A 25,539-nucleotide genomic window follows, 5' to 3' on the forward strand; every position below is an offset into this window, starting at 1 on the left:
TTTCAATAAAAGATTGTTTAAAAAACCCAGCAAAAATAAGAAATAAATAAACAAACGAAAACATGAACGTGTAAATAGAACTATTGAATTTTATTGTCGAAAGAAAGTACAGAATTTCAATTTGAAATTGTTAAGCCAGTGTGCTATTTCTGTGTAAGAATTTAAGTCACTGTGCGTGCTTTAATATTTTACTTCTACATTCCATTGTATGAAAAATGTATTATTTTAATTCGTTTAACAGTACTGCACAATCATTCTTTTACTACTCTCATGTTCTACTAGATGTGTATAAAGGATTTCTTTTTTGTATCTCATTGAAGATGAAGAAACTCGATTACTTTGAAAATTCGCTAATGCAAATAATTCGTATGTTTCATTTTGCATCTGCTATTGGTGAACTAGATAGTGATGACAATGTTCAGATGAATATGTTTCTACAGAAAATAATCATAATATAAGTAGAAGTTGAATCAATTCTTGACAACATTTTCAAAAGAGGTGCTGATCATGAAAACAAATTGAGCTTGCTTTTAGATATACCGATAAACTCTACCTTATCTATATGGTTTTTGTCTTTAGCGTTAAATGATATTTGTTGCGTAGGACCACTGAACATTTATTTTGTTTAAAAAAATCAACGGGACACAGGATTTTATGCAAGTCGATTACTTGTTGAATAATTACAGTATGCACATCCAGGCAACTGTTTTAATTACAAAAGTATTCAGTATAGGCACTGATTAAAACGGGAGTTGACCAAAATTAAGTCACGAGTGTGTCAAACGGAAACATATCTAGAGACAATATACCAGTAAATGTAATTTCAGAATTAGGAAAGGGGTAAATGCATATTTCGATGTGCGGCTTCGTAATGAAATCTGTTATCGCCATGTATGTGATGGTATAAATTTGTGACAAATTCATATTTGGACATTGATAAAGGCGTTCATACAGGTAACAGTAAGAAGGCAGACGAGATTGATGAGAGATCATGAAAATTCTTATTCTGTTTTTGGTCTTCGGTTTGTTAGAGGCAGCGGTACATGTACATCAAGGGATTCTTAATTTGTATCACCAAAAATACTCAGGGGATGTAAGTATAAAATATGCTCCTTGCAAAATTAAAAAAAATGTTGATTTCTTAAGTTTATTATTTAAAATTGATAATAATTGAAAACCTAATTGAAATGACCGCAGTTTGATATGCTGCGAAACTATTTGATGTGTAGAACAATCTTGAGGATTTGACATGAACGGCGTGCTACTACCCCATTCGTTACCTACTATGGGTGTCCAGTTGAATCATGTATCGAATTGAGTTGCCAAGTTTCAGCGGAGTTCGGGCTATTTTTTTTTTATTGAAATGTATTGCTTATTTCGGAAACAAGAGTAGATTTATTCATAAATTACAACTCAATAGAACAACTGCAATTGTCAGATGTCAACTGATGACGTGAGAACAGTTTTGACATCCTGTTCTTCTTACCGTCAACTAACATTTGTAACGTATCATGTCTGTATGAATGGAAAATGGCGCAGTCACATGTTTTGCAAATTGTCGTATGATAAAGCATGATTTTAGGGTACCTACTACGGATCTGGGACGGGCGGAACCTGTAGCTACTCTCCACCCAGCATGCCCCCAGTGGCCAGTCACATAAACAAGCTCGTGGCCGTCAATGCTCCTCAATTCTACGGCTCGCTATCATGTGGAATGTGCTTTAGGGTATGTATCATACACAGTTAAAAGGACGAATAGTTACTCAGTAACTTAAGATTGCTCCACATTTCGTGCTTTATCAGATTTACATTTCGTAAAGTACATTTACAAATGTACTATACAATTTTCTACAGAGAAAAAACGTCAATAGAAATTACATATGTACTTGATTTAGTTTGATAGCACACACGGTTTCTTGCTATACTATTTAAAAGCTCCCTCACAAACTTTAGCATGTGTCTATTTTAGGTTCACGGGACTGGACAAGGATCTGGGAATGACCCAATAACTGGAACCTTTACAGCCTTTGCCAAAGACCTTTGTCCAGAGTGTCATGCCGGTCAGTTCATATCTCAAAGTACAAAGGTCTCCAGATAATCTATAATTATGTAGCTTTCATTCAAAAGTACAACATATTTTAATTCATTTAGATTATACCCTTTCGGTAATTTAGTTCAAAACTGGAGATAAATACATGATATTACGCTATTTCAACTTAGATATTGCCTCTTTTATGAAAAGGGTCTCTGGACTTGGCCGAGAACGGAGATGGCCGATGGAAGATACAAATTCAAGCTATTCAATGCCCGGTAGGAAACAGCAAAATAGAGTACAAGTTTCAAGGCAGCAACCAATATTATCTAAAACTGCAAATACGAAATGGAAGGTAGTGTTTTCTTTATCTATCTGTTAGCAAACTCTTATTGATGACGTCATTTAAATTGTTGGAAAGAACAGGCGAGTTCAGACAGCGACAGACTACTTTGTACTAGACATGTATTCATATTTTCATTATTTTACATTACCATCCAAGTTTGTTTCAATATCCACAAATAAAAAGCAATCTTATTTCACTGAAGTAGTGTAAAGATTAATACAAACTTGGACAATGGTAGAAATGTCAAGCATGATTTAATTTTAATAGCACATGATCATTACTTATTTCAGAGCTCATGGAATAAAAGTACACTGTAGTAAGGTATTTAATGATTATAGAAACTCTTCTGTCATTTCAGGATCCCCACAACCTCTGTTCAGATGTATCAACCAAAGTCGCATAGATGGTCCTCATTGAAACACACTTCGGATGGATTCTGGATATTCGGAACTGACCATATTGACAAACCTGTGGTCACTCCCTTCCAAGTGCGCCTGACTGCTGCCAACGGAGAAACGTTGCAGGATCATATACCGCGATTAGGTAAAAACCAAGTAAACTGTCTTGAACTACAGCTTCACTTATTGACCACAGTCTGTCGTGTCACTTTACAAACCTTTGTAAAGACAGAGATACCATGAATGTACAATACAAATCACAAGACTTTTGAATATGCATAATGTCTTACAGAGTACAAATCACAAAGAACATGCATCAAAGCTTTTGAATAAAGATTTCGAACATACGTAAAATATACATAATCTTTTAAATGATAACACGATTTTGAACTTAAAATTTTACATTGTCTAGCATGTTTTTTGATATAAATCTATTTGAATATAAATGATAAATCTGAAGATTTTTTCATAATAACTAAACTTCGAAATATCGCAGGTTTCTATGCACAAATGTATGTGTATATATAACAATATTGTTGATCAGATATTGCTACGTCATACACTCCATTCAACTATTTTTACAAATAAAATAACTATATCATACCACATATCCCTTCCCTAGTCTTCAAAGTAATCAATTTTAAAAGTAAAATTTTGCTCAAAATAATTTTTGGGAATAAAACGTTTTCTATTCACACATATTTCAAAATGTGTCATGTAATCAAGATTTCATTTTCATTTCCAGCCAATGACGCCGTGATACACGGAGATGGTGTTCAGTACAAACTCGACTCTAATTTGCCTCATTAAGCCTAAAACATAAAGAATGGTTTTTATACTTTGTGTGGAAATATTTTATTATTTCATTAAGCTTTTGTGTATTGCTTGAAGTAAAAATAAAAACTAAAAACACACACACAAATCCGTTTGTGATATTACGTCTTCCCTTTAAGTTTGTTAAGACGGATTGATATTACAATGTTTTGTATACATTGCGGAAGAGAAGGAGATTGAGGTGTGGAACGTTGTGGTTAGTAGTTTACCCGAATTTCCGCAATTAGGACCAGTACATGTACTTGCGGCCATGACATTTTTATTGACCGTTTTACCACCGAATGGACAGGTTTGCGTCCTTTCAGCTGTAGCTGACAAGTCGTGCTGCGAACTAATTGTAGATCTGTAAAACAACAATAAAACATGCTAAATAGAGTGATTTTCTACGCAAATAGTGAGAAACATCCCTTAGAAAACACACGATGTTTATTATTTCTGTTTTCACGATGCATGCAGCCATATTTTTCCTTGTGTTTGGTATAGTGCAGAGTTTTAGACATCGAGACGTCCTGGATCTCTACAGATATAAATACCAAGGAAATGTAAGTATAACTTTCAGTAATTCTATTTTGCGGTTCGTTGGTATATAAAAGTCTAATAGAGTTTACGTTTGCAAGTCTGCAAGATAGTTCGTTATTTGTTATTGTCCCCAAAAGGATATATTGTTTTACAAAAAATAAGAGAAAAGGAATTTTCTATAAAGCTGATGCAAAATACTTTCACGTTCTTTAAGTATCACGTGATGTTCGATATAACTTGTGTATGTGATGCAATGTGCTTCTACCAACTAACTGTACACGTACTGAACGCTAGAGAAACTAACAAATGAAGTATGTACGAGTACATGGAACTGAGTACTTTACAAATTTGCCAAACCACCTTCCTCTACACCACTCGACACCCTGATCAAGTATGTTTGAGTAATTCAATGTTGTAAAGGCTATCTAACAAACAAAAACATAAGATCATGCCAATTTTGACAGGGCATGTTTTTTGGAGCGTCTTACGGAGGGACGTGCAGCTATGACCCTCCAAGTATGCCAGTTGCTGCTCGATATATTGACAGAACTATCGCCATCAATGCCCGTCAGTTTTATAGAGGATTTGCCTGTGGTGTCTGTTTTAGGGTACGTTTCTTGACCAATTAATGCATCGGTGTGATCACAGGAAAATGAAATGTTGTAATGCCTGCATTGTACTACCAGTTAGTATATACGATTAATGACGTTTAGGTTAAGATTGATATCATATATGTATATCTTGTGTTTGCAATTATTGCTTTTAACGTTGTAATGGAATAAAACCATACCTTCTGATTATCTACTATATAGAAGTTTTGCGCATGTCATCAGTTCAAAAATTTCAGAAAACGACTGATGGTACAGTGTATGCAGTAACAGTAAATTGAATTCAGATTTATTTCCCTAGCTTTAAACCAATTTGAATAGGGATAATGTTGTTAGGTGTGACCTTTTCAGGTTACCGAGTCGGGTAAAGGGAATGGTGGGGCACCTGTCGATAGGACATTCACTGTTCTTGTGAAAGATTTCTGTCCAAATTGTATGCCCGGTAAGACTTGTTTAAAGAGGGTGTTGCACCGAAGCGGGAACTTTCCCAATCGGAACTCCGTGCCTGCACTCGTGACGTAGAACTGACCTTCATCCATATTTATACTCTTATTGCGTTTTGCCATTTGAATACCTGTAGGATTCCCCAGTACTAAGGGCAAGCCTAATACATTTCATGTGTCAATACATTATACATATAGTCTAAACATAATTTTTGAAATCGTGAAAATTAGATTGTCTTCTTTTCTCTCTTGAGTATCAGATACAATGTATACGGTTACATGTTACGAGTGTATCAAATATTTAATATTCTATACTACTACAGTCTAAAAGCTCTTATACTCGTATGTATTATTTTCTACAACCAACAGTTGGCAACTGTACATGACTCTGGCCACAAAACAAAATATGATAAGTTTAATACGCATTAATCAAGTTCAACATAATTCGAAGTACATGCATCTGAAAGCATGGATTCACCATCATAGAAATTTGCTACTGGAATACATATCATTTTATCCACTTAAACTGTTTAACGGTTATTTACCTTGTTTGGCCTTAAAGTTTTTTTTCCAAAGCTTTGCAAAGTTCACAGCGGTTTATCGTAAAAGACACCATGCCTTTGTCAACAACTTTCACTCATAAAAACATGCAAGTTCTCGTTAGCAGCCTTGACTATTAAAACACAGGTATTGCATGCTGTATTCGGCGTGTTTGTGCGAGTCCTATTCACAAACTAAACATTGTCCAGGTTGAAAGCTTATTTCAAACTCGGCACATTGTAATAAACAGAGATTCGACATGAAACATTTATAAAAACTAGAAGTGTGTTTCAATTAAAAAAATCTAGATGGAAAACGTAATATGAAAAAAAATTGTGTTCGTGAGGGATTCGAACTTTCGTACGAACCCGATCGTTTTAATGTAAAAGTCAATGACCTTACCCACTGAACCACGCATAAGACCATACATTACAAAGGAAAATTAACGTACAGGTGAAGTTGAAAATAATATCAGTGAAGTCATTTCGATTTTTTGAAATTTACAGCAAAAAAAAAAAAAAAAAAAAAAAGTCATCGTGAAACAAAATTTCAAAGCAACAGTTTTTTTTAGTGGAAAACTGGAAATACATGTTCATGCTAAATCTATTTTGTTTCACGGAGGCAGTTTTTCTGAATTTCGGGGATACCCCTCCATTTTAACGCTAAAATTTATATAAATCGCTTATTATTCGATTTAAACTCGAATTATTTTGACAAATTTTTGCCAAGTTCAAGTTTTATATTTCTCATTCGCTGTTAACACAACATAGAGAACATATTAAACAAGTATTCAAAAACAATATTCACGCATGCACAAGCAATTCATATAAATATATATCACAGTCCTGATAATGAATAAATACAATAATAGACTATATATACATTTAACCTAAAGGGTTTACTCTCTCGGTAATTAATTCTATGTATTTACTTAATTTTAAAAGTAACGTTAGGTCTAGTATGAAATATTTCTGGTATAGAATGTCGCCTAATATCATTTAAAGCAGGACACATAAGAATATAATGCATCTCACCTCCAATATCAGAACTGCAAATATGACATTTTCTTGGATTTCGATCTATATCTAGCCACCTTCCCGTTTCTATGTATTTGTAGTTCTAAACCTGGTTACTTTACGTTATTTATGTATTGAAATATTTGGCAATATATATTCTTGACATTTAAAAGCAAGATTTGTAAAAAGTCTGTGAGTTATGCCTTTAGAAGATTTGTTACATTTATATACCCAGTCTTGAATAAACTGATCTTTCAATCTTTGTTTAACATGACAGATTATCCAGTTAGTATTCATTTTGTCAACATTATACAATACATTAGACATTCCACAGTCATCTAATATTTTCTTTAAATCAAAAACCCATTTTGGTTGACATCCCTTGTGAAATTTATGTACAAGAAATTTATACAACAAATAACAATATTTTTCGTTTTCCCCATGCATCATCCGACACCAAAAACTAACAGTTCTTGATTTTATATGTAAATGTAATGGTGGTCGACCTAACTCATCATAAATCATATAATTTGGAGTGGATGATTTGACATGTAATAATAATTTACAAAACTTTATGTGTATCTTTTCAATAATTTCATTGTTTCCAAAACCCCAAATTTCACATCCATATAGAAGGATAGGAACAACAATTTTATCAATACACGTCTTTTAAATTTATTTTCAAAAATGTTTGAATCAAGACACAAGTTCCAAATGGTTTTATAATATATTTGAATAACTTGATTTTATCGATACCTTTAGGGAAATTGACATGAGACGTGCAACACCTTCTTTAGTAAATGAATACAAACATGAACAAAGAAAATAAGTATTAAAAATGACGCCAGTAATAGTTGCTATAGAAAAATCTTGGAAAATTTTAGATATTAATGCAAGAACTATCTTGCTTTCCTTCGATATTAAGGCGTACCAGCAATAAAAGATGACGTAGATGGCAGGCTTGGGATGGAAATGCAAGCAATACAGTGCCCTGTTGGGAACTCGTCACTGGAGTATAAATTCCAGGGGAGTAGCCCGTACTACATCAAGCTTCAGGTTAGAAATGCAAGGTAAGACTTTCTTAATCAGTGAACAAGGAATACGTTGACGGCGCGGTGTTACCGTTAGGGTGATCTCAGCTACATACAATGTATAGATGAGCGAACTTCAATTTCAAATGCACTTTTGCAGTCTTGCTTTGTTTCGGTATAATAAACAATTTATTGCATGAATGTTCGGGAGATATGAAGATTTATTCACCCAAGAAATATCACATTCCCCTCAGGTAATATGATATTTTTTTGGGTGAATAAATCTTCCTATCTCCCACACTATCATGCAATAAATGTATATAAGCATTTACATTGTACAAATTTTGTTGCTTTGATAATTACGAGATATTCTAAACCAATTCATTATCTCTATATAATTTAACATATGACTTTTCTTATCGGACTCGGCGGGTGTGATCGGTCAATAGGGTATGATTACTCCTCCTGGGCACCTGATCCCACCTCTACCGTGTCCAGGTGTCCGTGTTTGCCCTTCTCTTTTCATTTGTATTTTTATGGGATTTACGAGAATGATTACTGTTCGTTACTTTCACTCCTACACGTAAAACTTTTTCCTGTGTCCCGGGGAAGGGACAGGTCGTCCCTAGGATTTATCTAATTGTTCTTGTCTTTTGGTCATTTTAGTGCGTAATATAATTTTTGCATTTTACTTTGTATCCACTTTATGGATGAAAAAATGTGGGAATTTCCTTGATTGCTTATTCCTACACGGGGGTTTCATCATTTTGATTGAGAATGAGAAAATGCTCAGCGGATAATATCACATACTGTTTAGTTTGAATGGATCGACATACATGCATACAATAATGAAAATTATCCTTTATTTCCATGAGTGTTGCATTGCAAAGGCCAAGTGAAATTTTAAAAAATTATTGAAAATGCTGTTTTGTTATAGTTTTTTGACAATTTAAATATAATTATACTTAACCAAGAATGAAACTTTAAAATCATATTATACATTTATTGCATGATAGTGAGGGAGATATGAAGATTCCCCGAGGGCAACACCCGAAGGGATTATAATTTGGAGGGGTGTGTTGTGTGTGTGTGAATTATCATCATTCAATGAATTGTTTATTATATCGAAACAAAGCAAGACAACAAAAAATGCAATTGAAATTGCTGGTGGGGGTGGGGGTGGGGGGTGGGGGATCCTGTATCCGCTCATTTACTAGTATATGTAAATGATCTAGCCCTAACAAAAGAACAGTACCATCAACATATTAGAATGCACAAGCAACGAAATAAAGTGAGATGATAATCTTAGACTTATTGCATTATTATACCTCAGTATGAGAATTATATGCAACGCGTAATCTGATTGGTCTAGACAGTCACGTGCCCAGGATGACAAAACTTCATATCTCCCTCTCAAACCAAACTCCCCGTCGAGGCCTCATTACGTCACCTACGAATAGTTTGGTTTGTGAGCAAACGAACTCTGGTGGAAGTTTGCCTCTCAAACATCATATCTCCCTATCATATTTCATCCCTTGGGCAGCCTCGTACATTTTCCATCAATTCAACGTCAAAGACGACGAAGTGTATTGTGACGTCACATTAAGTCCGAGTCATTCTACTTCCATAGTTCGAAAGGCACAAAATATGCGGGTCTCTAATACACAGTTAAACTCATGGTTTAGGTTGATACAAAAACAAGCAAGTAAATCAGCATTCAAGGAGAATGGAAATACAAAAACTGGTTATCCTATCAATGTATTTTGCTGTTTGTACCTTCTAATACGTTGACGGCGCGATGTTACTGCTAGGGCGATCTCAGCTACATACATCTACAATGTATAGATGAGCAGACTCCAATTTCATATGCAATTTTGTGATCTTGCTTTGTTTCGGTATAATAAACAATTTATTGCATAAATGTTCGGGCGTTGCCCTCGGGTAATATGATTTTTCTTGGGTGAATAAATCTTCATATCTCCCTCACTATAATGCAATAAATGTATAACCTTTATTATGTTTCCTATCTCCCTGAATGCTGATTATTTACACGGTCGGTGATGAAACTTATTAGAAATTCATTCAATGGTGTAGAGTTTATGGAAAGTAGACGAGGTCCCCCGGGTGATGCCGTACACGACGTCCCGAGATACATCGAGGGAAGGGATATATGATATTTGTTTGAAAATCGTTGTGTCATTCCCTTATGTATAGAATTATCATATTGAAATATAATGATACTTTTTAGACTTCATTATTTGAATATTTCAAATATTTTGGGTAAAATCGCTACTTTATTGCCTCCTCCTTTTTTCTAGAATTCCTGCCACAAGAGTAGACTTGTATCAACCAAAGTGGCGGCAGTGGACCCCCCTTGCTCATACCTCTGATGGTTTTTGGACATTTGGAACGGATCCTGTCGAGAGACCTGTCGTGGCCCCTTTTCGCATTCGTTTGACTGCAGCTAACGGGCAAAGAATTGTTGATACTGTTCCTGAATTAGGTAAATCTTACCATCGCTCAAGAATTATCGATGAATTTCAAGATAGTTTTCCTTATTCTATCATAAACGAATTAATGTGCTTTCTGTTCAAAACTTACCAAAATCATATGATATAAAAGTGTGGATTAAATCACATATACTCAGTTTGAGCTCAACTTCCATTATACAAAATAATATTAATCTTTCATTTCAGTGAATGGCGTTGTATTGCAAGGCAATGGAAAACAATTTGAATTCGATCCCAATTTACCCCGGTAGATGAAACGAGAATCACGGTGTTATTAACATATTCTATAAATCAGACTGTGTACATAATTTCTGAATCTATATTATGTAACACATTAAAATGTCAGTGAAATATGACTAATTTCTAGATGCATGCGATGAAAATTCGACATATTCATAACCTAGTACGTTTAACTCAAGGTTATGAATGCACTTTCGTGAACATACTAATAGCACATTAGTTCTTAGTTTATACCGTAACGAATTACCAATCTTACATTCTTACCTAGATATGTCATACTTTTAAAAAATTAACAAAATATGATTGCAAGAATACGACAGTTGAATATCGACATCGAGAGGAACAATTAATATATGTAAAAATTCCATTGTCTTTAATTGTTCTTCAGTACTTCAATTCATTATATTATTTTTAATACTGAATGTAGTTCATTAAATTATTCTCCAGTACTTTAGTTCATTCATTTTGTTCACCAACTTGCGTTGCACCTGTTGTAGTGACGCTTTCTTTGATCATATCATGGATATATTTTTCCATGGACTAATCAGAAGAAGTTATTTTTGACAGAGGTTATACGTACAGTTATAGGACCATTCTCCTTTAATGAACAAATAGCTGTACTAAGCGCAGTAGATTGATTCAGTATTCCCAACCCACTGGGACAGGGAACATTGCTTATAACAAGCTTTCATATCACTGAATTCATAATATATCGATCAATTCCGTCTAATATTGTGGATCACCATCAAAGCATGGCAGGTGCATAGGGATATATCATCCAATATGTCTCTGTCTCTCTACCCGTCTGTTTCCAGTGCTTCGGTTCAGTTCTTTAGGTAACCTCCTGCAGGTAACACGTGTTCTACTTAGAGAATTTTAGTTTTATATTTCAAAGTTGTCTGTAGAAGAATCAAGCGTAAATTTCCGCCCACAATCTAAAAATATATATTGCATTACTTGAAATAAGTTATGTACGTAGATGCAATAGAATCTATGCAGCGGGAAAGACTGATTCTTCTTAACTCATGTAGTTTGTCTTTCTTTATCAATAGTTCTTGAAACCATCGATTCATTTCCAATACTCTGTTTCTTCTTTTTGCTAAGCATTTGTGCACAATAAAGTGTGACGACGACAAATAAGAACTCAAAACACCTCCCCATTAGCCGAAAGTCCCACCCACCTCTGGTATAACCAGGGGTCCATATTTACCCAACTCTTAATCTTGTATTTGAGATGGATTCTTGTCCATTTCATTCAATGGCAGAAATTATAAAATTTTGTCAGTAATAAATCTAAACTGTTTAAAGGTATCTTCTCAATGAAAATACTTATATTCACATACACAACTACCCGTTGTAACCTTACATACATTTAGTGCACACACGCACACACATACACACGCACGAGCACGCACAAACACACACACACACACACACGTGTGTGTTTGCACACACCTTGTATGTCATACACAAAATGGTGATTTTTTTTTTTGCTCCTTTTATATTCATTAAATACTTGGAAAGTTTTGTTTTTTGCACGCCTCGAATACACCATTTGTTAACTAAATTTAGATGAATGTGCTGACGTCATAATGCTTCCCAGTATGAGGACAATCAAGGGGTATAATAGTTGGAAAACAAATTTAATCCATTTAAGAACACCATGAACATACATAATACTTTGCCAAAAAATCCTTTAAAATCAATTTTCCATCTTCATAATTTTCAGAATGTCTATCTTTTAAATCCCAAAAAGCTGAGAATGCGATCCCTCCATCTTCTCCGCGGTCTCACCACACGGGGTTCTTCCGCAGGAGAAAGTCCCGTGGTGTAGAGGAAACTATACCGTAAAGGCCTTGGTTTCATGGGCTTGGTCTTCGATTCTTCGTTTTTGGTGGAATCCTGGGTATCGGGTGCAAGTTTAAAGCTTTCTATACTGGATAGAAACAGCTTTCGGGGAATAAACTTTGGTATTTTCCCTGTTTCTAATGCCTCAAGCTCCCCAGGTTTGACCAGTTCACTTTTGACCGGCTGGGTTTTCTGTTTTAATTCTTGTAATTCAACAGGTTTCTGTAGACACTCATTTTTCATTTCCTGACTCGCATCTGAAGTGTTCACATGTTTTGTTTCTATCATTACACTGCCGTCATCCTGATCTAGTTTCTGGGCTGTTATATCTTGAAGAACTATTGCACATGCCTTTTCGACAATGCTCAGGATATATGCTGCAACATCCTCTGTTTTTATACCAAGTTCTTCGCCACTGATTTCAGGAACAGAATGTTTGATTTGTCCGTTTTCTGCGTTCAGAGAGCTCTCAACAGTTGTCTTGTCTTGTGACTCTTTCTCCAGCACTGCCTCTCCAGTTTGCATGCTTGTCTCAAACACATTTCTCTTCTTTATTTTCTTTGGTTTGTGTAACTGCATGAAGTATTCGTCGTCAGCCCATGACGGCAGGAATAAAGAAACATTTGCATTTGCAGCTTTTAAAACTTCAATTTTCGAGATGGTGTCCTTAACCTGCTCATAGGGTACAAAATCATTTTTCGAATCCTTGTCGTCTGCCATAGAACGGAAAACTTGTCCAGAAATCATCTTCTTTTGATTTTCCATTCGCTTTACTCTTATCTAATGTATCGCCTCCAAGCAAGCGCACAGTATGTTTACGTTTAGTCGCAAGGGAGAGTGTGTTACGTCGTACACTTTATGACGTGCTGTACATTGTGACGTAATAATTCGGTGACGTTTAAGAAATCAGATATTCTCTGAAAGAAGAGCATACACTTTCACCCCTTTCTTGCCCTGATTTTCACTCACAAAGCGCATTCTTAGTGTTATTTGTAATGACAGTAAATGCTTTAATATCAACCATTCTAATGTTTCATTTTATGAAAATAAATTCTTGAATTAAATTAAAGACCATTGGAATAAAAAAAAAGCACTAAATACTAAAGCAGCACCCATATCACACGACCTTTCACCTCAGATAAGCTTTTTAAAAAACTAGGGTGAAGGGTTTGTTCACGAACGCCCCATAGTTATTGATAAATTTTCGTAAGACAAAGTATTCATATGAATATTTAATTTGTTATAGGACTTGAAAGTTTGTTGTGAAGGGGAAATTGGGCATATAGTTAAGGGTTCTATCTAAAATCGCATTTAATTTACTGTTGGGTGAAAATAACCAAAACAAATGTTCAATAAAATTATTATCTTTTTCTATGTATTGAGAATACGAAAACCAATACAAAGTCTGCAAATGGTCTCAGTAAAGCATTTAAGATATCTTTAGTTTGTTATCTGTGTTCGTATCTATGCCAAATATTCAACAGAACGATTAGAAATTATTCAAAATGTCCATAAAATTTCTGGCTTCTAGACGATTATTTTATGATGACTATTAAGACTAATAGTTGTCGTAAAGAAGACGAGAAAATGTTCATTTAATGCGTCAAAGAAATGAATAAGCAATGATATCTTTTCTTGAATTCAACAACAACAACAACGAAAAACCCGAGTTTCCGTTCTCAAAACTTGACGTGATTTTTATTTATCGTTTTATAATACATGTATGTAGCTAGTCTAATTGTAAAACAACGGTTTTTCAAACTTTCATAGCTAAATCGGTGTAAAACTTGAGCGAAAAGACCGATCGGGCTAGGTACAAATTCTATCGAGAATAAAGATGTACAAGGGGCGGGTTCAGGAATTGAAATTAGGGGGCGCCACTTCATAAAGCGCGAGAAAATTCCAATGCGAAGACTGGTAAAATATTTAGAGCAATTTTGATCAATTCCGGAGATGAACGAACTAAGTGAAAAGAATCGTTAATTATATGTTGCAACTATTTATTGGTAGATCAATAAAGCATCTAGTCTGATATAAGATTTGAACTTAATTCGCAATGTACCACAGTCAACAGCAAGCTATAAACAGTTTACGCCTGTCCGATCGATCGATACGAAAATGCGTTTGTCCGATCAGACGATCGATTATGTATAATTTCTTTTTCCGTGACGTTGCACGTGAAAATTTCTAATCTTGACAGTTTCCGTAAAGTCACATGGTCTTATATTTGAATAAGAAGACCTCTGAATGGGATACATTTTCACAATGAAGCTCGAGTTATTTCCCCTTGAATACAGGTTGCTGTCCACAATTCATAGCGTCAATATAAGGATTTATTATATTAGTAAATCTGATTGTGATTAAGTGCCAGTTAAGGGTTTTTATGTAATTAATGAAAAATAATATTTATGTGTCCATTGTGTGGTTGTTGGTTGTTTTTTTTTCGCAGGCAATAATGTTGAGTCAAATGTAATGTTCAAAATCTGTAAGGTGTTAGTCCCCTACTTATTTTGATCAGGATCAAGATATCTTTAGCATATCATCAATTAATTATTAACTTTAATCAATATTTTGGACGACCAAAACGCAACTAGATATGCATAAATTACATGTGCAACCAACGCATATACATTACATTGGCAGATCTAGACGGGTACGGAGGTTGCAACACACATGTCCCTTTGATTTTGGTTTTAAAAAGAGTGCGAGAGAAAGAGAGAGTGGTATCAGAGTATAGAATTTATATATTTCCGGGAACATTATTTCTGCATTAATTGTGGAATAAAAATCTATAAATTCAAGCAGTTAGGGGAGGGATAAAACTCCTGTAAGCTTACTAGTATGTTATCCGACATCAATTTTAACACACCGATTATTATTTTCAACATTCATCAAATTTAGTTTGAAAGGGGGTGTGTGTGAATTAATCACACCTCTTAGCAATATACGTTGTAAATTCGTTTGTCATTTAAAATTCTTTTTGAAAGAGTATTTTTATTTGGTAGTTAGCCTATAAAACCCAATGCAGACGATAAAAAATACAAAATACATCTCACAATTTCAACACTTTAGATCACTTTTTCACTCCCAACATTTTCTATAGATCCGCGCCTGGACAATGTTAATTACAGAATCCGTATCTTATGTAATCTTTCTGTTGAAATCTGGGTTGGTTTTTTCTTTTTTCCCGTGCGATTCAATATTTTGAAAATATTTTTATTATTATCATTATTAAGATTAAATTGTAGTGTATTAAACAGCTCGACCTGCATTGAGTTACGTAGCACTAGGGGGTGGAGGTGGGGACTAACTCCACACTATTTTTGACATCGTTCTTTTCCCGCTATCATTACAGGGAAAGTTGGACATTTTTTAATTTCAATCTATAGGCTGGTTCCTTACCTTTTTTTAAAATAGTAGTAGTGTAGTGGAAATATAATCATCAGATTATATTCCAAGATAAGAATTTTCATACAACTGTAAAACCAACTTCTTCTCCGGCTCCCCCCTTACAATACACGATGCAATGCAACGCGTCTGATTGTATTTATAACATCACATGATCTTTCCGGCTGTCTGGTTTTTTAAAATTAGATTACTTCTAAAATTCTCGGGATTCAATGTAACACAACTTGGACAGAAATAATCATTAAATACGGCTGTAACCCCCCCCCCCCCCTTTCCCCAAACCTACCATATGACGAAAATCTTGGCAAAATTTTTACGATACCCAATGTAATGATCGAGTTTAACATCAGTTCTCGTGAAATCCATGTACGTACAGATCGATGGCGTGGCACAGCCTTCTAATTATAGAATGTCTCACTGTTCGGAATGTATACTGCAAAAGTCTCGACATTTAAAATTCTTGTTGGAAGTTTTACATATACCATGTTTTATTTTATCGTGGTCATAATAATTCTTGTCCAAAAAATATAAATTAAATAAATGAAAAAGAGAAAAGAAAGAAATATTTAAAAGACGTCATTCTTTATCAGTTAGAAAACACACCTCTCCCGCAGAAACGCATGCGTCTTCTCCAATTTTATATCAAAGAATGTTCTTGCCGGCCCATAATCGATTTACAATTTGAATATCACACATACACATGGGCACACACACACACACCCGCGCGCACGCGCGCGCATACACACACACACACACACACACACACACACCTTGTTATATGTCATACAAAAAATGGTGATTTTTTCCCCTCCTTTTATATTCATTAAATACTTGGAAAGTTTTGTTTTGTGCACGCCTCGAATACACCATTTGTTAACTAAATTTAGATGAATGTGCTGACGTCATAATGCTTCCCAGTATGAAGACAATCAAGAGGTATAACAGTTGGAAAACAAATTTAATCCATTTAAGAACACCATGAACATACATAATACTTTGCCAAAAAATCCTTTAAAATCCATTTTCCATCTTCATAATTTTCAGAATGTCTATCTTTTAAATCCCAAAAAGCTGAGAATGCGATCCCTCCATCTTCTCCGTGGTCTCACCACACGGGGTTCTTCCGCAGGAGAAAGTCCCGTGGTGTAGAGGAAACTATACCGTAAAGGCCTTGGTTTCATGGGCTTGATCTTCGATTCTTCGTTTTTGGTGGAATCCTGGGTATCGGGTGCAAGTTTAAAGCTTTCTATACTGGATAGAAACAGCTTTCGGGGAATAAACTTTGGTATTTTCCCTGTTTCTAAGGCCTCAAGCTCCCCAGGTTTGACCAGTTCACTTTTGACCGGCTGGGTTTTCTGTTTTAATTCTTGTAATTCAACAGGTTTCTGTAGACACTCATTTTTCATTTCCTGACTCGCATCTGAAGTGTTCACATGTTTTGTTTCTATCATTACACTGCCGTCATCCTGATCTAGTTTCTGGGCTGTTATATCTTGAAGAACTATTGCACATGCCTTTTCGACAATGCTCAGGATATATGCTGCAACATCCTCTGTTTTTATACCAAGTTCTTCGCCACTGATTTCAGGAACAGAATGTTTGATTTGTCCGTTTTCTGCGTTCAGAGAGCTCTCAACAGTTGTCTTGTCTTGTGACTCTTTCTCCAGCACTGCCTCTCCAGTTTGCATGCTTGTCTCAAACACATTTCTCTTCTTTATTTTCTTTGGTTTGTGTAACTGCATGAAGTATTCGTCGTCAGCCCATGACGGCAGGAATAAAGAAACATTTGCATTTGCAGCTTTTAAAACTTCAATTTTCGAGATGGTGTCCTTAACCTGCTCATAGGGTACAAAATCATTTTTCGAATCCTTGTCGTCTGCCATAGAACGGAAAACTTGTCCAGAAATCATCTTCTTTTGATTTTCCATTCGCTTTACTCTTATCTAATGTATCGCCTCCAAGCAAGCGCACAGTATGTTTATGTTTAGTCGCAAGGGAGAGTGCGTTACGTCGTACACTTTATGACGTGCTGTACATTGTGACGTAATAATTCGGTGACGTTTAAGAAATCAGATATTCTCTGAAAGAAGAGCATACACTTTCACCCCTTTCTTGCCCTGATTTTCACTCACAAAGCACATTCTTCGTGTTATTTGTAATGACAGTAAATGCTTTAATATCAACCATTCTAATTTTTCATTTTATGAAAATAAATTCTTGAATTAAATTAAAGACCATTGGAATAAAAAAGAAGAAGCACTAAATACTAAAGCAGCACCCATATCACACGACCTTTCACCTCAGATAAGCTTTTTTTAAACTAGGGTGAAGGGTTTGTTCACGAACACCCCATAGGTATTGATAAATTTTCGTAAGACATAAAGCATTCATATGAATATTTGATTTGTTATAGGACTTGAAAGTTTGTTGTGAAGGGGAAATTGGGCATATAGTTAAGGGTTCTATCTAAAATCGCATTTAATTTACTGTTGGGTGAAAATAACCAAAACAAATGTTCAATAAAATTATTATCTTTTTCTATGTATTGAGAATACGAAAACCAATACAAAGTCTGCAAATGGTCTCAGTAAAGCATTTAAGAGCTTGTCTACGAGAAAACCATGCAAATATATAAAAATGAAGGAAATGGTGGTCATCAATATCATTTTTAATCATTTATATCATTGGAGTATATGGTTGGAATAATTATAATTTGAGGTCAATTTATTGATAGGTCGTTTCTATTTTTAGTAACAGCGCATTCTGTATTTACACGTGGATTAGTCTTTGAACACAAGAAAAATCCTTAAATATTAGGGTTTTATTTTTTCAAAAATGCAAATCAATTCTGAAGGCTTATGAAAAGAATGGATTTTTTATGATATTTCCATGTAAACCACTTATGGAGAAATCATGTTTGACATCATAAGTGTCCATATAGAGATTACATGGAGCCTATAATTTGGCATTGTGCCAAACTTTTTTCATTTTGTGTTATATGGTCAATTTTGAAATAGGTGTTGCTGCAAAAGTAACGCTTAGATTTCTTTAAAAGTGTATAATACTTTGATATCAAATCCTTGTCTGTAAAATATAAAAAAATTGTACTTTGGACTTTTGGCCGTTCATTTGCAATTAAAATTTAAAAACTGACAAAAATGATTATTTTTAAGCATTTAAAATTATCTTTTAAAAGATTAAAGATTTAAAATTTGTGATATTAGATGCATAATATGTTTGGAAATTTAATTTTATTTATAGATTTAACATTTTCTAATAAATAAATCCCAGTAATCTACTATTTTATATGAAAAAGGGGGTCTTTTAATGAAATAGACCTGTTGCTGGAATTACCTCCCCTTTGATGCACTCTTCATACGTAGAAGGTACAAAATGATAGCAATATTATGGAATGTTATGATTCCAACTTGAAATGGGATTTGAGAATTTGTACATCATGTTTATGTGATATCAGTGAAAGACATAACAGTATCTGTGAATGTAATCCAGAAATTTCTAAATATTGGCAGGGTTTAAAAAGTATCCGGTACTTCGTCCTGTTATACTGCAAACTAGTACCAGTGGTCAGGCATTTTGTCATTGAAGAATTGAAAGCGTTCTTTCCTTGATAATTCATGCATTTACCGAGAATGCTTAGATGTTATATGGAGGAAATCAAAGAAAATATGCATCTATAGTCAGTCCAGATGTGAGGATCTAGTGCAGCCCCCCCCCCCCTCCCCGAATTAGCAAAATGTATTTACCATCATGATTGATGACAAAAATTTGTTATTAGTTTACATATATGCACTAAGTAATGAGGACGGGACAAAATAAGAAAAGGGTGAAATAAAAATGCATAAAGTGAACTCAAAGAATGTATACTGTAACAGTTTGCTCGGTATCTTTCTTCTTCAGTGCTCAATGTAACAATATGACATACTTGATGCTTAATCATAGGTTACGATTCAACATGCGAAAATTTACACCTTTCTCTATTTTACCAACAACAAATATATAGATATTGTAAACTGATGGTATTACGTATATGTATACATGTATGCTAATGTAGTTTCTTAAAGTCATTGATGTAGGTAGAGCTTGGATCATCACTATACTTTGTTCATCATGAGAAATTGATCGGGAAAAAATTTGGAAAAATCATTTATCTGACAGGGAAACCGAAGATTATTTAGATCAGGTCTCTTTAGCTAAATCAGCCTCCCCCTCTACTTTTTTATGGCAATCAATAAACAATATAAATGGAAGCTTGAACTGATGAATTAAATCCTTGTCCCCCCCCCCCATTATTATCATTATTAAGGATTTTGAGCTTCGGGTTGTGTTAAAAGTAATTTTAGGGAGGTTGGGGGGTTCTACAAAAAATTTGCCACCCGACCACACCCTCCGCCCTGGTGATGAGTGCCAACTACGGGGCCTCTCCACCTAGCTACACTGTATGTGTTTAGACAGGACAGACTATACCAGTCGGGTCAGGTATAAACAGTACATTTCATTACAAATTATATTTCCAATTATTACAAGCGAACTTCTTTACTTTTGTGCGAATTCGGACGTTTTTATTATCTGACTTTCATCTTCGGTGCAATTTATGTGATTACTGTCAGTTGGTATTTAAGCTATATTTCATTTGTACGTGTAATGGTGTTGGGAGTGGAGTGCGAATGCAAAGAATATTTCTGTATTTAGATATATTCAACATTATTGATTATTTTATGATTTTAACAAGATCATTCACTATCTAAGAGCATTTTACCATTACCACCCCTCTTCTCTCAATATACTGTTTATAATCATTAATTTCCGATATTGAATATTGCTGCTTCGAACCCTTTCGCATGGATTTAGAATGTAGAATAATACGCTACATGTAAGAATAAAAAACAAAAGAAAGACAAGAAAAGAACATGCACATTCCTTTTAGCTCACCAGGACGACTATCCGGAGAGCTACATGTATTGTAATGACCCCAGTGTTGGCGTCGGCCCCACTTTAAGGAAACATTTTAACCTGGGTTATATCTTCTAAACCAAGGGGGTAGGGTTTTGATATATCCCTTATTGATTCCCCATGAAGAGACCTTTGATGTGGTACCAAGACTTTCGACCTTGTGACCTTGACCTATTTTTTTTTTTAAACTTCAACCTGGGCTATGTCTTTTGAACCAATAGGGATAAGGCTTTGATATTTTACATATATAGATGCGTCATGAAGAGACCTTTGTTTTGGTTTGACCTAACGACCTTTGCCTTGAACTTTGACGTACTGTTCAAAAACTTTTATCTTTATCTTTTGAACCAAGAGTGATAGATCTTTGATGTTTCAAACATATATTCCATTTCTTTTGTTACCAGAACTGTCAACGTCGACCTTGGACATTGACCTATTTTTCAAAAACTTTTAACCTTTTGAACAAACGGTTAGGTACAGTCATCTGACAACTCTTGTTTATATGTACATATTAAGCATGTTATTTAATTGTTTAAGAGTTGCTGCTCAATTTTTTTCTGGGTACTTCATTTGTTAAAGTTTGATGACATCTAAAAATTCCTAACCACAAAGTACTTTTTATCTAATATATTGTACCTGACAACTTCATATGACGTGTTAACTGTCCCGAGGAAAAGATAAAGATTTGGGGTATTATACTGTGGATATTTATTAAGTTCTGTCTTCACACAAGTTTTACCTTTGAACTTAAAGCACGTCAGTCTTTAAATTGGTCTAAATGTTACTATGGCAACAATTTTATTTGTTTTAGAATATCAATATTGTGACTCTCATACAACTTTTCAAAAGTTACATTGCTGTCTGGCTTAGTTTTGCGATTGAGTTTGATTATTTCAGAATGTTTTCAATAACCAGTCAGATTTTTAAAAAATAGATTTATCCTTATTGTATCCATGGGAAAAGCAAATCTATGAAGAAATATGATCCAATTGCTTGTGGTATATTTAAGTCTCTGTAGGACCACAATGTAAACTAGTCATTTGTACTAATCGTGCTATCCTGTCTAAATAAAGAATTTATTATATATAGCATAATATAAATTGGCATGAAATTTGTTTTTAAAAATTGCATTTTAAAGGTACACAAATATCAATTTTGTTAAATTACAACTATTCATACGATGCATATTATTTTTTAAAAACGTTATTTTTTCAAATTTTGCAATTTGTCACCATGGCAACCAGGACCCATAGCAACAAAAAATGATTGATACATACTTCTGGTCATCTTATGTGAAATCATAAAATTATATAAGACTTAATAAGATAACAAGGACCATGCATGGCAAACAGGTTTAGGTGGCTACCAGAATAAAAGCTCTACAAGCAGGAAAAAATGCGAAGTATTAATATATTTACTATAATAGAGAGTCCAAAGACAGATTTTTGGTATATCGTAAATATAATTCTTCTCTATAAGATGAAAGTAATTTTTAATAAATCAAAGCGTTACTTTTTGACTACTGGTTGATTCAAAAGTTATCATTTTCTGCAATTTATCAAAATCTGGAATCGTGCCAAATTTGTGACCTTTGTGCACTTAAACGGAAGTAAAATTTTAGATTCCCACTAAACAATATGAATATGCATATCCAGTTGTTTTATAAACTGTGTCAATTTTTAAAAATCCATTTTCAATAACCTGTTAGAATTTTTAAATAGAAAGGGTAAAATATACATAATTTTACCCTTTTGTCAGAACAAAAGTGCTATTTTTAGTAACATGGCTGCAAATCCCTATCCAATGACTACACCCCCGAAAAAAATATGCCAAAGTATTTGATATTGATGTACTTTATTACACTCAAAATATGTTGTTGATCCGACAACCTTGCTTCCATCACATTTTGCATGGTTTTCTCGTAGACAAGCTCTAAAGAGATGTTTTTGTTTGTTGTCTGTGTTCGTATCTATGCCAAATATTCAACAGAACGATTAGAAATTATTCAAAGTGTCCATAAAATTCTGGCTTCTAGACGATTATTTTATGATGACTATTAAGACTAATAGTTGTCGTAAAGAAGACGAGAAAATGTTCATTTCATGCGTCAAAGAAATGAATAAGCAATGATATCTTTTCTTGAATTCAACAACAACAACAACGAAAAACCCGAGTTTCCGTTCTCAAAACTTGACGTGATTTTTATTTATCGTTTTATAATACATGTATGTAGCTAGTCTAATTGTAAAACAACGGTTTTTCAAACTTTCATAGCTAAATCGGTGTAAAACTTGAGCGAAAAGACCGATCGGGCTAGGTACAAATTCTATCGAGAATAAAGATGTACAAGGGGCGGGTTCAGGAATTGAAATTAGGGGGCGCCACTTCATAAAGCGCGAGAAAATTCCAATGCGAAGACTGGTAAAATATTTAGAGCAATTTTGATCAATTCCGGAGATGAACGAACTAAGTGAAAAGAATCGTTAATTATATGTTGCAACTATTTATTGGTAGATCAATAAAGCATCTAGTCTGATATAAGATTTGAACTTAATTCGCAATGTACCACAGTCAACAGCAAGCTATAAACAGTTTACGCCTGTCCGATCGATCGATACGAAAATGCGTTTGTCCGATCAGACGATCGATTATGTATAATTTCTTTTTCCGTGACGTTGCACGCGAAAATTTCTGATCTTGGCAGTTTCCGTAAAGTCACATGGTCTTATATTTGAATAAGAAGACCTCTGAATGGGATACATTTTCACAATGAAGCTCGAGTTATTTCCCCTTGAATACAGATTGCTGTCCACAATTCATAGCGTCAATATTTATAGGTTATAGACTTTGTATGGGAAAATATGACGACCGAGTTTTTTGGCGCGTAGACGGACCGAGCTTGCGAGGTCCGTTCGCGACAAAAAACGAGGTCGTCATATTTCCCATACAAAGTCTATAACTTTTTTATTATATACTTTCAATTTCATTTAGAAACTAACAATAATTTTATTTTTAACAATAACTTTATCGGTTTAACTGAGTAAAAGATGAAAAACACGAAAAATTTGAAAATTAACGGCGTAGAAATTTGATTGTGACGTAATGTTTGCGGGCCGGAATGTTTCCGGGCATATATCGTGTGATATATGCCCGCAAACTTTTAAAGAAAAAAGAAGAGATGAAATTGAAAGTATATAATAAAAGGATTTATTATATTAGTAAATCTGATTGTGATTAAGTGCCAGTTAAGGGTTTTTATGTAATTAATGAAAAATAATGTGACTGCAAAATAAGTTTAGTCATTGATTTTATTTATGTGTCCATTGTGTGGTTGTTGTTTTTTTTTTTCGCAGGCAATAATGTTGAGTCAAATGTAATGTTCAAAATCTGTAAGGTGTTAGTCCCCTACTTATTTTGATCAGGATCAAGATATCTTTAGCATATCATCAATTAATTATTAACTTTAATCAATATTTTGGACGACCAAAACGCAATTAGATATGCATAAATTACATGTGCAACCAACGCATATACATTACATTGGCAGATCTAGACGGGTACGGAGGTTGCAACACACATGTCCCTTTGATTTTGGTTTTAAAAAGAGAGAAAGAGAGAGTGGTATCAGAGTATAGAATTTATATATTTCCGGGAACATTATTTCTGCATTAATTGTGGAATAAAAATCTATAAATTCAAGCAGTTAGGGGAGGGATAAAACTCCTGTAAGCTTACTAGTATGTTATCCGACATCGATTTTAACACACCGATTATTATTTTCAACATTCATCAAATTTAGTTTGAAAGGGGGTGTGTGAGAATTAATCACACCTCTTAGCAATATACGTTGTAAATTCGTTTGTCATTTAAAATTCTTTTTGAAAGAGTATTTTTATTTGGTAGTTAGCCTATAAAACCCAATGCAGACGATAAAAAATACAAAATACATCTCACAATTTCAACACTTTAGATCACTTTTTCACTCCCAACATTTTCTATAGATCCGCGCCTGGACAATGTTAATTACATTTACATGTATATGGAATCCGTATCTTATGTAATCTTTCTGTTGAAATCTGGGTGGGTTCTTTCTTTTTCCACGTGCGATTCAATATTTGGAAAATATTTTTATTATTATCATTATTAAAATCAAATTGTAATGTATTAAACAGCTCGACCTGCATTGAGTTACGTAGCACTAGGGGGTGGAGGTGGGGACTAACTCCACACTATTTTTGACATCGTTCTTTTCCCGCTATCATTACAGGGAAAGTTGGACATTTTTTAATTTCAATCTATAGGCTGGTTCCTTAACTTTTTTTTAAAATAGTAGTAGTGTAGTGGAAATATAATCATCAGATTATATTCCAAGATAAGAATTTTCATACAACTGTAAAACCAACTTCTTCTCCGGCTCCCCCCTTACAATACACGATGCAATGCAACGCGCCTAATTATATTTATAACATCACATGATCTTTCCGGCTGTCTGGTTTTTTAAAATTAGATTACTTCTAAAATTCTCGGGATTCAATGTAACACAACTTGGACGGCTGTAACCCCCCCCCCCCCCCCTTTCCCCAAACCTACCATATGACGAAAATCTTGGCAACATTTTTACGATACTCAATGTAATGATCGAGTTTAACATCAGTTCTCGTGAAATCCATGTACGTACAGATCGATGGCGTGGCACACCCCGCATTTTCTGTCTTCTAATTATAGAATGTCTCACTGTGCGGAGTGTATACTGCAAAAGTCTCGATATTTAAAATTCTTGTCGGAAGTTTACATA

General features: G+C 34.3%; 2 protein-coding genes across 2 annotated transcripts; both read left to right on the forward strand.

Annotated features, from left to right (window-relative positions):
• Positions 1-774: 774 nt before the first annotated feature.
• On the forward strand, positions 775-3,698 carry LOC125650995 (uncharacterized). The gene is made up of 6 exons (XM_048879589.2): positions 775-1,093; positions 1,583-1,726; positions 1,970-2,060; positions 2,243-2,387; positions 2,737-2,921; positions 3,522-3,698. Exons 1-6 carry the CDS (start codon positions 992-994, stop codon positions 3,584-3,586), a joined length of 732 nt encoding a protein of 243 aa, XP_048735546.2. The 5' UTR covers positions 775-991; the 3' UTR covers positions 3,587-3,698.
• Positions 3,699-3,766: 68 nt separating this feature from the next.
• On the forward strand, positions 3,767-10,966 carry LOC125650994 (uncharacterized). Its single transcript, XM_048879588.2, has 6 exons — positions 3,767-4,152; positions 4,594-4,737; positions 5,089-5,179; positions 7,662-7,806; positions 10,086-10,270; positions 10,464-10,966. Exons 1-6 carry the CDS (start codon positions 4,033-4,035, stop codon positions 10,526-10,528), a joined length of 750 nt encoding a protein of 249 aa, XP_048735545.1. The 5' UTR covers positions 3,767-4,032; the 3' UTR covers positions 10,529-10,966.
• The last annotated feature ends 14,573 nt before the right edge of the window (positions 10,967-25,539 follow it).

This window comes from Ostrea edulis, chromosome 5, assembly GCF_947568905.1.
Source record: "Ostrea edulis chromosome 5, xbOstEdul1.1, whole genome shotgun sequence".
In the NCBI taxonomy this organism is placed as follows: Eukaryota; Metazoa; Mollusca; class Bivalvia; order Ostreida; family Ostreidae; genus Ostrea; species Ostrea edulis.

Excerpts from the sequence above, each read along its gene's own strand:
- LOC125650995 (XM_048879589.2), top strand. The coding sequence starts at position 992 with ATGAAAATTCTTATTCTGTTTTTGGTCTTCGGTTTGTTAGAGGCAGCG. Across the intron at positions 1,727-1,969 it reads CATGTGGAATGTGCTTTAGG|GTTCACGGGACTGGACAAGG; the intron begins GTATGTATCATA and ends TGTCTATTTTAG. Across the intron at positions 2,061-2,242 it reads TTGTCCAGAGTGTCATGCCG|GGTCTCTGGACTTGGCCGAG; the intron begins GTCAGTTCATAT and ends TTTTATGAAAAG.
- LOC125650994 (XM_048879588.2), top strand. The coding sequence starts at position 4,033 with ATGTTTATTATTTCTGTTTTCACGATGCATGCAGCCATATTTTTCCTT. Across the intron at positions 4,153-4,593 it reads GATATAAATACCAAGGAAAT|GGCATGTTTTTTGGAGCGTC; the intron begins GTAAGTATAACT and ends CAATTTTGACAG. Across the intron at positions 7,807-10,085 it reads CTTCAGGTTAGAAATGCAAG|AATTCCTGCCACAAGAGTAG; the intron begins GTAAGACTTTCT and ends CCTTTTTTCTAG.